The sequence below is a fragment of the Globicephala melas genome, chromosome 14, assembly GCF_963455315.2.
Source record: "Globicephala melas chromosome 14, mGloMel1.2, whole genome shotgun sequence".
Taxonomy (NCBI): Eukaryota; Metazoa; Chordata; class Mammalia; order Artiodactyla; family Delphinidae; genus Globicephala; species Globicephala melas.
The window spans coordinates 56,812,856-56,829,227 of record NC_083327.1 but is presented as its reverse complement, the minus strand read 5'-3'; the positions used below and the strand labels follow the sequence as shown (position 1 = coordinate 56,829,227).

Below are 16,372 nucleotides of genomic sequence, written 5' to 3'. Positions count from 1 at the left end.
GCCTGAGTTCCTCATATTCTGCTCTTAAAAAAACTTATAACCATGGTATGCAGATGGCTATACTTGTCAGAATACCAGACTGTTTCTAGATCAGTCCTACAAAATACTGGTTTTAAATGCAATGTTTAAAAATCCTTTGCCAACCTCACGGCCTCATGTCACTGCTGCTTGTAAATCATGCTGTCAAATGCAACATAAGTGACATTGCTTCTTATGCATCTGACTTTTAGCTTTAGGTCCAAGCAACTTGTAGCCCTGTGAATTGATAAATCTGTTTCCTTTGCTTAATTGCCTTTTATTATACTTCTTCTAGTATTGATAAATGGAGACATAATTAGATTCTCAAAAGAGAATTAACTGAGTAATTTCTTTTTTTATTGAAGTATAGTTGATTTACAGTGTTTCAGGTGTACAGCAAAATGATTTTTATATATATATATACACACATATGTATATGTTCTTTTTCAGTTTCTTTTCCATTATAGTTTATTACAAGCTATTGAATATAGTTCCCTGTGCTATACAGTAGGTCCTTGTTTACCTATTTTATATATAGTAGTGTGTATTTGTTAAACTCCTAATTTATCCCTCCCCCACCCCCTTTCCCCTTTGGTAACCATAAGTTTGTTTTCTATATCTGTGAATCTATTTCTGTCTTGTTAATAAGTTCATTTGTATCTTAACTGAGTAATTTCTTAAGTTGCTGAAAACACTGTCCTGTTTAAATGATGAAGACACACTGGTTTTAAATAAAAGCTTACAGGAATTGTGTGGAGCTGCATGCAGAGTAGTGGAATTAACTTTGTACTGTATTATTTTTTGTGCAAAACCTCAGGTGTTAAAGTTGAGTGAATCAAACTCCTCACCTCATGGCACATTATTGTCATTGTTCTGTGCCAGGCCTTTCTCTTGTTCTATTCACTTTTTTTTTTGCGATACGCGGGCCTCTCACTGTTGTGGCCTCTCCCATTGCGGAGCACAGGCTCTGGACGCGCAGGCTCAGCGGCCATGGCTCACGGGCCCAGCCACTCCGTGGCATGTGGGATCCTCCCAGACCGGGGCACGAACCCGCGTCCCCTGCATCGTCAGGCGGACTCTCAACCACTGCGCCACCAGGGAAGCCCTATTCACTTCTTTTTGTGCTCGTTCTTCTCTGCCCTCTTCCCCACCTCTGCTCTTGGGCAATCCTCCTATTGTGTTTCATCTGTATCTTTTTGTTTGTAAGGTGTTCTAAAATGTGTACTATGATTTTGGGTTTATACATATTTGACCCAGTGAAAATGGTACTCTATACCTCATTCGTGTTTCACTTTTTCACCGACACTCTTTAAGACTCATTCACGTTACTATGTATATTTCTAGCCCATGATTGTAACGATTATTACAAGCCCTTGCCTCAAGCCCCTCAACGGATTGTACTGCAGAGAACGCCATTATACCTGTCTGGTTATGGACTCACCTGTGTGTTATTCCTCTGGCTTGTCCACCAAGAAGTGGAACTGATGGGGCAGAGGGCATGCATGTAGTTAATCTGACCAATTACTTTCTAGAATGATTTTGTTAGTCTCACTCCCATAATACTGCATATCCTTGTCTTCCTGCCATTGCTTGGCACTAGCCAGCCTTGTGAGTTTTGCCAAGTCTAATAGGTATAAAGTGCAATCTGATTCTTGTGATTTGCATTTCCCTTGATAACTAATGAGTCTGAGCATCTCTTCATGTGTTTGTTAGACTTTTGAGTTTCTTCTTTTAGAAAATTACCTCTTTAGATCCATTGCCCAGTTTTTAATGGGTTGGCATCTTTTTCTTGTTAATTTGTAGGAAGCAGTCCTTCCCATGCCCTAAGTCACAGAGATATTCTCCTACTCTTTCTCTTATTAAGTTTATAGTTTGCATTTTCATGTTTAGATCTTTAAGTCATCTGGAGTCTGTCTTTGTATATGCTATTAAGTAAGGATATCCATAGGGTGAGTTGCTCTTACAACACCAATTACTAAACAATCCATCCTTTTTTTATTTGTTTATGGTGGTACTTTTATTGTATGTTAAGTTCCCCCAAAAGACTTAGGTGTGTTCTGGGCACTGTCCCTTATTCCACTGGTCTCTCAGTCTACTCTTATGCCATTGTCACATTACGTTTGATTACTTAGTGTTTATTACTTAGTATCACTTAGCACTTAGTGTACAGACATTTCTGGGGTGGTTCACACTCAGTTTCTGGAATAAGGGGAAGGACAGGGGGTCCTTGTCTCAAGAACCAACGCTGGGACTCCTTTGTAGCACCTGCCTTCTCATAGGAGAACTAGAGCCTGGCCTAGGGGTGCTGAGCTCAGGTGGGAGGGTAGGACCAAAGGAAGGTTTCGAGCCTCTGCCAGTGCAAGGAGCACCAGGATAAGCTCTGTCTTGCCCTTGTGGAGAACCTGCTGTGGCAGGATGGAGAGGGCCTGTGGAGGCATCCTGCTCCTGTCATCCTGACCCTGGGGTGGGGTGGGGATGGCAGCCGGTTGACATAGGGCCCTGGACCCCGATCTTCACACTCACCCAGCCTGATGCACATCATTTCTCAGAAATCTCTCCATCCAGAGGATTCCTTGGTGGCCCCTTTGGGCCTCTGCTAACTCCTAATTTATCCCTCCCCCCTCCATGCCCCATTTGAAACATCAGGATGCAAACATACTTTGAAATGCTTAAACTCGTCTTTAATGCTTTTTGACTAATGCACGCATTTTCTTTTCTTAAGTTATTGAGGTTTCTTTCAGCCAGTAGAGGCTTCGACTTACTACCATAAACTTTTCACTCTTGGGATATAAGCTGACTTTAATAATAGTCATTGCTTCTTTCAAATTTTTCTGATAAAAACCTGGCTTGAATCTTTCATGTGTCCAGTCCTTCACATTTATGCCTGATCTTTTCATCCACTTTGAAAAGATTCTCCTCTGTCTTTATGGAGTGGATTAACTCTGACATGGATATGTGGTGAACATTTATTTTGGTTTCTTGAAGCAGTACAGGAAGGACTTTGAATTTTCCACAGGGGCTTTTGCTTTTCTCTCTTTCTTTTTTTTTTTTTTTCCTAATTGCAATAAAGTTCTCTCAGTTTGGAGGCTATTAATGTGATCTTTAAGTGCACAGATTATGTTATCTTTATCAGTTAATGTAGTCTATATTTTGGTTTTTGTAAAGAGTTTTAAGTAAATAATTTAATCCTATCAATCAGTTTCTTCAAAGTTCCTTTTGACATCATCTTCTTGGAGGTTTTCATTTCATGCATGACTTATTATATCCAGCTTCAAGTTCTTACCATCCATGTCTTCTCCAGGAATAGCAGTCACTCTAGTCTTCCAGTTTCTTGTTTACCATCTGTTTAGTGGCTCTATTCATTATTGAAAGTGACATATTGAAATCTCCAGCTACTATTATTACTGAATTGTCTCTTTCTCCCTTCCATTCTATCAGTTTTTGCCACCTGACTTGGGGGTGCCGTTGCTAGGTGTATATAAGTTTATAATTGTTATATCTTCCTAATGGATTGGCCCTCTTCCCATTATAAAATATCTTCCTTTGTCTCTAGGAACAATTTTTGTCTTAAAATTTATTTTGTTGCATATTAGTATAGCTATTCTGTCTCTCGGTTACTGCTTACTGGTATATCTTTTCCCATCTTTTTACTTTCAATCTACTTATGTCTTTGAATCTAAAGTGTGTCTCTAGTAGACAGTATATATTTAGATCATTTTTTTAAAATCCATTTTGTCAGTTACCTGATGTGATTACTGGTAAGTTAGGATTTATGTCTGCTATTTGTTTTCTATATGTCATCTTTTTCTTGTTACTTTATTCCTTAATTACTGCCTTATTTTGCGTTAAGTAAATATTTTCTAGTGTATTAATTTAATTTCCCTATTGTTTCTTTTAGTAAATAAACATTCATAATTATTTCCTTAGTGGTTGCCCTGGGGATTACAACTAACATCTTGATTTATAATAATCTAGTTTGGATTAATATCCATTTAATTATAACAGCATATAAAAACTTTGCCCCTGTATAACTACACTTGTCTTCCTTTTATACCCTGTATGCCCATCAACACAGAATTTATAACTCTTGCTTCATGCAATTGTTTTTAAAACAAGATGGGAGAAAGAAGGAGTTACAACCTGAAAATACATTGATACTGTCTCTTGTACTTACCTATGTAGTGACCTTTACCACTGCTCTTTTTCTTGTGGATTTGAGTTACAGTCAATGTTCTTCCATTTTAGCTTGAAAGACCATCTTTAGCATTTCTGGTAGGGCAGATCTGCTAGTGATCAATCCTCTCACTTTTTATTTATCTGCGAATATCTTAAATCTCTCCTTGGTATTTGAAGGATTTATTGCTAGACATAGAATTCATCTAGGGAACTGATTTCTGGTTTGAGAATTGGGTGTTCCAGTGTTCAATTATTATGGTTTTGGCTATAGCTACCAGAAAACCCTGTCTGAAATTGGCTAAAGCTACAAGGAGAGCTGTGCTCTCACATAGTAAGAAGCGCAGAGGTGGATGAGTGTGGATGTGATTGCTGCTCACCAATTTAATCAGCTCATCTCCTCCAGACAATCAGCATGTTGGTACATCTCCCCTACCTTGAAGTGAGATGCAGCCATGAGACCGACTGATCAATGGAACGTGAGAAGAAATGTGAAGCGCATTGAAGATCCAGTATGCAGTGCCCCATCTTTCCCCTTGCTTTTGCAACGATGACTGATATTCTAGCTGGTGGAGCCAGTTTCCTGGGTGAAGAGGATGAGAAGCTGGGCCCCGAGAGGGACGTTCACATGAGTGATAAACGTCTGTTGCTCTGACGTTTGGGGGTTGTTAGATAGAGCAGCAGCATCTTGCCTATCCTGAGTAATACCAGCGGCTCCAAGTATAGCACGTCAGGCTTTGGATCCACATCTCAGTGATTCTCCTGTTCCAGGGCAGGCTTCATCAAGTGATGGAGTATTATGGACTCTTCTCAGAGTCTGAAACATGAAGAAAACACAATATTTTGCCCGATTCTGCTGTGAAATATCTTATCAAACATATACTGGGAATGTTGCAGCAGTTTCTGTAGAGGGGTTAATTTATGCTTTTTTTTTTTAAACTTATGCTATATCTAGGACAGGAACACAGGGATTTAATAAGTGATTGTGGGGTGTCCTTGCATCCAAAGTCCTCCAGACTTTTGTTAAATAAATAAATAGATAAATAAACAAACAAACTGCCGGGTGTTAAATTACTAACACTATACTTATACAGTAGCCCCCCCCCCAACATCCACAGTTTCACTTTCTGGGGTTTCAGTTACCTTCAGTCGACTGTGTTCTGAAAATATTAAATGGAAAGTTCTAGAAATAAAGAATTTATAAGTTTTAAGTTGAGAGAGAGTTCACGTAACTTTTATTACAGTGTATTGTTATAATTGTTCTATTTTATTATTATTGTTGTTACTCTCTTACTGTGCCTAATTTATAAATTAAACTTTATCATAGGTACGTATTAAGGGAAAAACATAGTGTATATATAAGGTTCAGTGCCATCTGTGGTTTCAGGCTTCCACTGGGGCTCTTGGAACGTATCCCCCGCAGATAAGTAGGGGGCTACTGTAATTCATTTCTCTCTTAAAACATTTCTTTTCCTACTTATTGGGTATATATGTACCCAGTGACTTTGAAAGTCATGAAACAGTTTTGTGTGTTAGCTTTCTTTGGCTTACAAATACAATGGAATTGAAAGTCATGCAAAAACTGCTTAGTCAATGCTAAGGACATAACACTAGGTTTCTTTTAGGGCATTTACTGTTTGTTTCTTACTGCACCTGACATAATGATTTATTGTATAAATACTAATCATTTTTGCAGCCTTTTCCACAGATGTTTCTCTCATGGTGCAAAACTGAACAAGAAGCAAAAGTTGAAGAAAAACGTTGACAGTTAATTGCATTCTGGATATAATGCAATTACTGCCATCAGCAGGTGGCACATTTGCTAATACTGTGAAGTTTTACAAGTCAGCCGTGCACTTGGAAACACGGGGCAAAGTCAAAGCAGTTTCCCTGCTGATTGACTAAGACACGTGACTGAATGTTAAGGAAAGAGACTGTTCAAGTTACACAGGGAAACATCGTTTCCGATGACAATAGAAGTGGAAACAGGGATGACTGGAATTTGGTATGAAGAAAACTCTAGCATCTAACACAGCACTGTTCAATAAAAATATAATACAAACCACAGATATAATTTAAGATTTCCTAGCAGCCACATTAAAAAACGTAAAAAGAAGCAGGCGGAATTATAACATTAAGAGTATAGTTTACTTGACCCAATATTATCATTTCAACATGTAATCATTATGAAAAATTGTTAATGAGATGTTTTACATTCTTGTTTTTCATCCTAAGTCTTTGAAATTCAGTGTTGCCAGCACACATCTTAATTTGGTCTAGCCACAGTTCAAATGCTCCATAGCCATATGTGGCTAGTGGCTTTTAGACCGGATAACTCAGATAAATACCCCCTTAGAGGAGTTAGAGGGTTAAAGACACTCTCTGGGGAACACCATAGTTAGCAGGGAGCATGACCAGTTACTAACGTCAAACCCTTGTTGCATTTCTGGGATAGATCCAAGTTAGTTGTTCCTTGTTCCTAATATTTGCAACTTTGTTCATGAATGAGATTGACCTGTAATTATCCTCTCTCATACAGTTCTTTCAGGTTTGGGAATCAATGTCGTAGACATAGAGGCTTCATAGAATGGGTTGGAATTCTTCATAGAATTTCTTTTTTTTTTTGACTCCTTGAAAAAATTTGCGTAAATTTGGTATGCCCTCTGTTTTGAAAGTTTAGTAGAATTTGTCTATGAAAACTTCAGGTCTTGGTATTTTCTTTGTGGAAAGACTTTTGTCTTCTAATTAAATTTATGTAAGGTTCTAGGAATTTCTTTTTAGTCTGTATATTTTTCTAGGAATCTGTTCACTTGGTCTATGTCTTGCTAATCATCCTATGTTCACAGATAGTGGATCTACCTGACGCTTTCCTAAAATGCTTGTAAAAGTCTTGATATAGGAGCCTTTTAGGCTCTTTACCATTTTTCCATCTTTTACAGGTAACATCTGCTCACATGTCAGCTAGACAGTTTGTCAACTTGTTGATTCAAGTATAGTTCAGCCAAATGTCCGCTCAACTAACTTTTCTAGAAAGATTTTTTTTCTTGTCTTCTCAAAGCCTGTTGATTATCTTAGATTTTTTTAAAAAATACATTTATTTATTTATTTATTTTTGGCTGCATTGGGTCTTGCTGCACGTGGGCTTTCTCTAGCCGCGGTGAGCTGGGGCTACTCTTCATTGCGTGCATGGGCTTCTCATTGCGGTGGCTTCTCTTGTTGTGGAGCACGGGCTCTAGGTGCACGGGCTTCAGTAGTTGCGGCTCGCGGGCAGTAGTTGCGACTGTGCCACCAGGGGAGTCCCTACCTTAGATTTTTAATGAGAATATGTGAGGTACTTTTAGCCACCCCACCCCATCCAGTGTACCCAAATGCATAGCGAATATAATTGACAGCTTCATGATTCAGCATCACAAAATACCCACCATAATTATTTTGAATTTGGATTATATGGCATGGTACTGCAGCCCTAAAAAAGCATTTAAGAAGGAAAAGTACAAGCAATAACAATAACAAAAACTTAATTTAAAACCTTTTATCTCTTCTTAATATTTTGTCTTCTAAAATTTAAATGCATAGGAATAAATGACATTTCTATTCAGTGTGAACATTCTGGGTAATCTAGGTTTCCACATAAAAAGATATGTAGGAAATGAAATAACTCTTACATCTGTCAAGAGAACAGATTATGGGACTTCCCTGGTGGTGCAGTGGTTAAGAATCCACCTGCCAATGCAGGGGACACGGGTTCGAGCCCTGGTCTGGGAAGATCCCACATGCCGCGGAGCAACTAAGCCCGTGCACCACAACTACTGAGCCTGAGCTCTAGAACTCGCGAGCCACAACTACTGAAGCCCATGTGCCACAACTACTGAAGCCCGTGAACCTAGAAGCCAGTGCTCCGCAGCAAGAGAAGCCACCGCAATGAGAAGCCCACCCACCGCAACAAAGAGTAGCCCCTGCTCTCAGCAACTAGAGAAAACCCGTGTGCAGCAGCAAAGACCCAATGCAGCCAAAAATTAAATAAATGAATAAATAAATAAATAAAATTTTTAAAAAAGAGAACAGATTATAATTCCAGAGTCAGTAATTAACTCTTTGATTTGTTCACAGCATCAAAGACATTTGTTAACCACATTCAAAGCCAAGCGTAATGCTACATAGTCGTGCTCACCCCATGAGTGAATCGTTGAGTGTGTCATACAGCCCATAATTCAGGTTCTCATGAAGCATTATACTGCCACTTGAAACATGGAACATATTAATATTGTGAAAATATTTTGTAGGAGGAAGCTGTTTGTTTAGATTATGAGGTAGATGAACATATTAACTGGTTCCAGCAAGAATATGTGAAAACAGAAAAGGACTGGAGTGAAATTGATAAGAGGATGAGCCAGACTTTGGAAATAAGAAGAAAGTTGATCGGCAGCAGAGCACCTCTCAAGGTCATTCTTAAAATGTTTCCTTTCCTGAAGTGCCCCTATCAGGTATTTTTATTCGCTTATCATAGTCTGATTATAATGTCCAAACTGATTTTTGTCTCTTTCCTCTTGGAGTGGCAACAAGACTATGCAGCAAGATGGTGGTTATGAATCTCAGGAGAATGCGCGAGGCCCAAGGGGTACAAGTAGGACCATTTGGTAAAAATTTCTGGAATCATATTCTGATAACGCACACTGGCTGCCTTCAGCTTTGAAGCGTTCTCCATCACTGGACACATTGTGGAGGCAGGGGCACCACTACTTTGGGGTATTTTGACAGTGGGCAACATTCTCCCTTTGCATGCATTTAGACAGTCAAGATAGTTTATGAGATAACTGTTAGCATGCAACATTACTCAAAATCTATTTCCTTTATGATCCTAAATCATTTCATAAAGTGGCCTTAAAATATACGAAGTGTATGGGTAGATCAGACACCCTGCCATTTAGTTTATTTAAGGTGGACATTAAAGGGTCCTGGTACAATTTTAGTGTAATTTTGGCTGTAGTGTATAATGAAAGACTCTTCAATGTTTTTATCTGAGAATACATTTCATGGAGGAATTCTGTAGGTGCAGTCAACCAAACTGGAAATGAAAAGTTTTACAGGCTTTTCTTCTTCCAAAAGAAACGGAAATAAGAATTTGCCTACATGCTTTATTTTAAACATAATGTCTATAGCAAACATCTGAGTGTTTGCTACATAGCAGCTATGTTCTCAGTGCTTTACATGGATTATTTTATTTAATTTTTTCTCAGCAACCCTACCTTATTTATTGCTTGCTTTCTCCTTAATCTTTGGGTTGCTAGGAACAGTAATATACGGTAGCCTCTAGCTGTTAGAAGAGTATGCCAGATTGACACACGTACAAAATATACTTTTAAAGCAAAAAACTGTTAAACTGATAGCCTATAAACTCCTTAAATGTAAGGAGCATGTTCTGAACATTGTAGTAGTTCCCAAAGTACCTAGCAGAGTACTGTGTGTAAAATACAAATGAAGTATTGATTTTTTTGAATGCTGGATGAGTTAGTAGATGGTTGGTGTCTTAGTCCAATCTAGCTGCTGTAAACAAAAATACCATCGACTGAGTAGCTTATAAACAATTGAAATTTATTTCTCCCAGTTCTGGAGTCGGGGAAGTTCAAGATCAAGGTACCTTCAGATTTAGTGTCTGGTGAGAGTCTACTTTCTGGTTCATGGATGGTGTTTCTTAGCTGTAATTTCATACGGCTGAAGGGCAAGCTAGCTCTCTGGGGGCTTTTGTATAAGGGCACTAACCCCATTTATGAGGACTCTGCCCTCATGACCTAAGCACCTCCCAAAGACCTCATCTCCTAATACCATCACACTGCTAGGTTTCAACATATGAATTTGGTGGGGGACACAAACATTTGGTGGGGGACACAAACCAAGGGGACTCTTGGTCCCCTTCATGTATTTTCCCCATTCCCCACTTACAACAGTGGTTGGTAAGGCTGCTCTGGTCACTGATGTTGCAACCTTTGAGGTTTTCACTGGACTGCAGCCTACAAAGTTTTAGTGATTAAAACAGATGAGCTATGGTTCAGTGGCCTTTCAAAGAACTATAGTTGATAGTAAATCTGGGGTTCATTATAGCTCTAATGAAGAGTAGAGACATTTCAGACCTAAGGCTGTATCTCTCCTGCTTTGTTTAAGTCTCCCATTGTGGCATCTGTAAGTCTTTTCTTCCTATTCCCTCAGGTCTTTCACCTTTATATTCAAAATGTGGATTGGGGTATAGTTTTGGTAATGGCTGTACTTACTGAATAAAGTTGCCCTATTTATTGTTGTAAAAAAAAAGGATTAAACATTTTAGGCTTCTTCAGGAAGTATGTCCCTAACTCAGCCTTGGGTAGCTAGCTGGGATTAACAATTCATAAAATCCTTGTGGTGCTTCTGAAAATAAAAGCAAGTTCGACCTTGCTTACAAATACCCAGCTAACAAACAATCCCTGTAGTAGGACAGCTGCCTCTGCTTCAGACCTCCCCCATCACCTGTTTGTTTCTACTGCCAATGTGAAAACACTTGGCGCTTAGGGAGCTGGTGGACGCAGGTTGGTTGAAAAGAAGCAGCCAGTGTGGGAAGCTGGTCCCAGGACCCTCAATTACCACCTGTACTCATCAACGTCCTCCTCTCAAAAAACTTTCTCTCAACAGAAAATTTAAAAATTTAAACTTTTAAAATGTACTTCCTGAGAGTAGAATATTATCAACTAGGAATTTGTTACTGGGACCTAGTGGATGTGGCACAAAACAAGTAAGAAAAGTTGAAGAGGGGAAAATACCAAACACAAATTTAAATAATTCCTCAAATTTCCAGTAAATCCTTTGAAATGCTATAGTTTTCACATTACTGAGAAACTTTCAACAATCATTGTTTAAAACTTAAGTGAAGTGCCTAAGAATCACCAGCTAATATAAAGTTTCAAAGGAAAACAAGAGAATCTGAGTTTTGTTTTTGGCCATGATGGAGAAACTGGTCCTGGACCTACCTTCCCATCATTAACATGGATAAAACTGGGAAAAATATCTATGAGGCAACTGCTTCCAGGCACTGGAGAGTAGGCATCGCAGGACTCTGCTCTTTTTTTTGTTTGTTTTATGAAATTGATTATTTTTAATAAGTTAATTGAATTATAGTTGACTTACAACATTACGTTAGTTTTAGGCGTACAACATAGTGATTCGATATTTTTATAGATTATGCATTATAGAAAGTTATTACAATTATATTGACTATATTTCCTGTGTTGTACCTTACATCCCTGTGACTTATTTATTTTATAACTAGTAATTTTTTACCTCTTGGTCCCCTTCATGTGTTTCACCCATTCCCCATCCCCTTCCCTCTGGCAACCACTAGTTTGTTCTCTGTATCCGTAGGACTCTGATCTTGATTAAAGGGGAACATACAGGATGTGCCTCAGTTTTCTTCCTTGGGGTTACTTTCTAGATCATGGCACAAAAAGGTGAAAGCCAAGCAGAATGGTGGTCTCACAGAGTTGAATAGTTAGAGGTGGGAGTTTGGGAATGATGAAGTAGCTGGTATTTGCGAGAGAAGGTCCTAGAGGAAAGATGGAGGGCAGAAGTCCATGGAGGGATCCCCCAGAGGTCTTCGGCTGAGAGCTGGACTGCACAGGACAAGACCCCACAAAGCTGCGAAGAGGGGCTGCCACAGGACGGCAACCTGAAAGCAGAGGCGACACGGTGTTGAAAAATAAGAATTCCGGCCCAGTCAGAGTGGGAAGACCTTGCTGAGAGTCTTGGGCGTCCATCTGAGACTCCAGGAAGTCCATACTTTATGTCCTAGATTTGAGTTGGGGCCATTGACTAGAACTAAGGACAAACCCCAAAATAAACCGAAACAAACTCATTCAAACAAACAATAAGATTAAGTCTGACAGAACCAGAAGGATCAACCAGAAATTTAATTGCCTGCCACAACAAAATTTAACACCCTTGAAAGGAACACAGTTTAATCCAGACTCCCTACTAGTGGTCACTAGGGGTAATAGTGAGTGGTGCCGCTCCATCTTCTATCCCTGGATTCCTGGACCTGTGAATTCTGGCTATGAGAGAAACAGCACCATATATTGGGCTCTGACTCAGCACATATACAGCTCCTGGAGAACCTTTCCCCAGCCCTACAAGGAACTGCTACCTAACTGGTGCTGTAACGAAGTCTTCAAAAGGCCATTTCACCGTTCTATCAAGCCAGCTGCTTCAGGGTGGTAGGAACACGGTAAAACCAGTGAATTCCATGCAGCAGCACTGCGGGGCATCTTAGCAGAGAATGGAATATATATTTTAAAAGAACCAAATTGAAATTCAGAACTGAAAAGAACATTTATCTGAAATGAAAACATCATTGGATAGGGAAATGCTTATTGGGAAATGCAAACTAAGGGTCTGTGAACTTGAAGATAGAAATGATCCAATCTGAATAGAAAAGGAAAAATGATTAAGGTTAATAACCTTTGGGACAAAACCTGGGGTTGTAGAAAGAGGGGCTGTTCTGTGACTGACCATTCACGACTGGGGGTTTGGCTACATGAGGTTTGGGGAAGATTTGAGCAAATAAGTAAATATCGGGTTGGCCATTCTGTGACTGACCATTCGTGGCTGGGGGTTTGGCTACATGATGTTTGGGGAAGATTTGGGCAAATAAGTAAATATCAATACATCCGGGATAATGGGAGCCAGGTTTTCGCTGTTGAGAGAGGATGTATGGGAAGCAGGGAGGTTGGAATAAGGCCTGTGTTGCTGGGTTGGAATTGAAGGTATCAGTGTGAACTCATGGTTTTTAATACGTATATATAGATATTTAAACAGATAGATGTATGTCTGTGTGTGTGCATGTATATACAAATATGTATTTCCTAGCTTTGTTCTGTAAGAAATCCTAGAACACCAGTGAAGCAATGAGCACATCAAGGGCTGAAATCTTAGTTTTTAAATATCATTCTCCATTAAAAGGAACCCGGGGCTTTTGTAGAAATAGCTGACTCCAAGGCTGAGGCAGAAAAAATACGAGACGAGCCTGAAATATTGTGTAGTGCCAGAAACTAAGGAAGTGCTCACAGACCAAGAGGCTATGTCAAGAGGATTCAGGGGTCAACTCCTACTGGCCGAATGTGGACAATCTGAGCATTAATATAAATAATGAAAGGATTAGAGTTATGATCACTTGAGTAAAGAGGGATTTATTATTCTGTAGTGATACAAATAAATGAATAAATTAATGTAGGAGAAGAGAAAGCTACACCGTAGAGTAGAAAGCCAATAAATTTCGAAAGAATTATGGAATTAGAAAATCACCATTTGGCAACTATCATATTCAATAGTAATACTCGATTCAGGCAAGAATCATTGGTGGATGTGAAATCTTATGGCTGAAAGACAGGAAAAACAATATATTTACATCAACTCAAGGGAAACCCCCCTTAAAACACTTACAACTATATGTTAATAACATATATTAATTAACCCGTCAGATTCCATCTCCACCGACTGATATAGTGTCTTCAGTACTGGCACCAGTTACCACCTTCTGATGGAGGGGTGCCAGCATTCTTGCCATGACTCATAAATCATGAAGAAACATCGTACAAACCTAGAATGAAGGGCGCTCTGCTAAGTAATCGGCCTCTACTTTTCAAAAATGTCAGGGAATTTAAGAAAACCAAGATGCTGCTTCAGATTGAAGGAGACTAAAGAAACATGATATCTAAATCTCACGTGTTCCTGGATTAGGTTCTGGATTTATAAAGAGCATGACTGCAACAACCGGCAAGTTTGAATGGATTCGATTTTCCTGATTTTGATGGTTATGCTGTAGTTATATAGGAGAGCATCCTTGTACTTCTATCTAAGTACGAGGAATAATAACATGCAATGAAGCTTTAAGGGGTAAGAGGGCGTCATATCTACAGCGTACTTTCAAATGGATCAGAAGGGTTAGCCTTGGGGGAAGTTGCGAGCTCTGTTTACTCTTTCTGCAACTTTAAGGTCGACCTGAGATTAATTTTTTTTGAAAAAGGTTAAAAAAATTCCTAAGCTGTGCGCCCAGGAAAGTGGACAATATTTACCTTCCTCATGCCTCACTTCACATCTCCCTGCTGAGAGAGGTTCTTTGTAGGGTATTAATCTAAATTAGTCGTCCACTGAGTGTTGCCTGATAGTAGAGCCGCTATGTCTTTATGAGAATGTGAATGCCAGTTTTCCAATAACTTAACTTTTGGACCTAATCTTTGGGCAGTTTAGGATCCACCAAGATACTCAGGAAATGATGAGACCCAGTGGGTAGTATATAACTGTTCCTTATAGTGTTTTAAGGAAAGTGATAATTACATAATTCCTACTAGTGTGGGTGACGAACAGTCTTATAATGCCACTCTGTCGGAAAAGTTGGGAGGGGGACAGTGGTGGTGGACTTCTCCGCAGGGAAGAACTTAGGCAGTGGCAAGAAAAGGTGGTTTTGAGGAAAGGGGTTTCCACACAGGTAAACTGGTTTTGCTTTCACCTTGTAGTCAAATCTCCTAGACTCATTTTGGTTTTCACCCTTTATTTCTGTCTGATCTTACAGAGTTTCTAAAGTTCTTTTCCCTTTAGGATACCATGGTCAGGAATTTTTCAAGGTTTGCTTCCTGAAATCTGACAGTTCACTTCAGGCTTTCATTCTTTTCTCCTCCTCCGTCCTAAGTCTTTATACTTCTCCACTAAAGCTAATCAAATATCTAGTATATAAACTAACATTCAGAGCTTAATATAATTCTAAAGAGTAATTTACTTCCTTACATTCTATACATTAGCTTTTCTTGTGATCTTTTTCCTTTTTCAGCTGTTCAGAGAATTCCAACTTCTTACAAGAACAGATATTTATAAGAAAACAAGGCACATTTTGGAATCCTATTCAGAAAATATACTGGCTTCTTTTTCTTTGGTGGACAATCCAATCAATATTGCATTGCAAGAAAAAATGAAACAGCATACGGATGAAGACATGTTGAAACGTTAGTAAACCTAAGGGATAGGGTGATCTGGTCTCAGTTATCTGTGTAATTCAGGATAATTAGGAAAGCCATGCTTTGTAGAATTCAGTGAAACGACATGTGGGAAAGAAAAAAGAATTTCTCAACTAGGAGGAGTTGAGGTGTAGATTTTAAAAGTACACTTGATATTGTAAAATGATATTTAGGAAACTAGTAACCTGTTAATTTCATACACAAGGTAATTTACAAGCCACAAGGTAGAGTACAATGAAATCACCCTGGCTGAGGGACAGAGAGTACAGAACTCTTATCTTCTCCTGGCAGTGATCTGGAGGGTAGAACAGGAGATCTTGAATGTTTATTAGAAGGGGATGTTGGTTTAAAAAATGGTAGGGAAACACTGATCTAAGAAGTCTAGTTTGTTCTCTGTAGAAGGTAACAAAAAATAATCCACATGTTCTGATACTGGCTTTACTTACAACAATTGGTAAGAGCTTATTTTTACTTGGACTGTGAGCCTGTTTGCTTTGACAGATATGAAGATGACAGCCACCTGTTTATTCCTACCAGATGTTTTCGGGGAGGATCCCAGCCTTTTTGTCATTGTGAATGAGAAGGTATGCGGTATTTCAGTGATCACTGGTTTGAGATTTCATCTCTTTATATGATTATTTATTTGAAGCAGGATGGTGGCCTATTTTGAAGTTATGTTTTGTCATATTTACAAATAATGCTAAATTGCAACAAGCTCATATATTGTAATATCACGGTTAGATTGAGGCATCTTGTATTATTTAGCTAGTTTACACATCATGGGGTGGTGACTACTGTAATCTTTTTTTTTTTCAGGTGCAAGTGTCCACACCCGTGTTAGAAGTTAAGAACCCTTTCAACATGGATGTCTGTGAATTTTCTTTGTATTTAGAAAAAGAGAGACTCACAAAGGTGGATGACTGTATTACAGCCTTGGCCACTCTCATAGCTGCCTTCCATGTATTTGGGATCGAGTGTCCAAGAAGACTGTCCCAAACCCTCAACTTCCTAGAGACACTGATTTTTGACACGCACAGTCCGTATTTTCCTTCTGTGAAAGGAAAGGAAAAGGAAGTAGGATTTCAACACTTAATAGCACGCCAAATATTTTATCAGAATTGATCTCTGGGATGGCTGAAACTATTAAAGATTGT

General features: G+C 39.0%; 1 protein-coding gene across 1 annotated transcript in view; it reads left to right on the top strand.

Moving 5' to 3' along the window:
* The window catches only part of SAMD3 (sterile alpha motif domain containing 3), a 46,552-nt gene extending 31,284 nt beyond the window's left edge, over nucleotides 1–15,268 (top strand). The window contains 2 exon segments of the mRNA XM_070043461.1: nucleotides 8,475–8,675; nucleotides 15,035–15,268. Coding sequence (XP_069899562.1) covers nucleotides 8,475–8,675; nucleotides 15,035–15,211 — 378 coding nt within the window. The 3' untranslated portion in view covers nucleotides 15,212–15,268.
* Nucleotides 15,269–16,372: the final 1,104 nt, after the last annotated feature.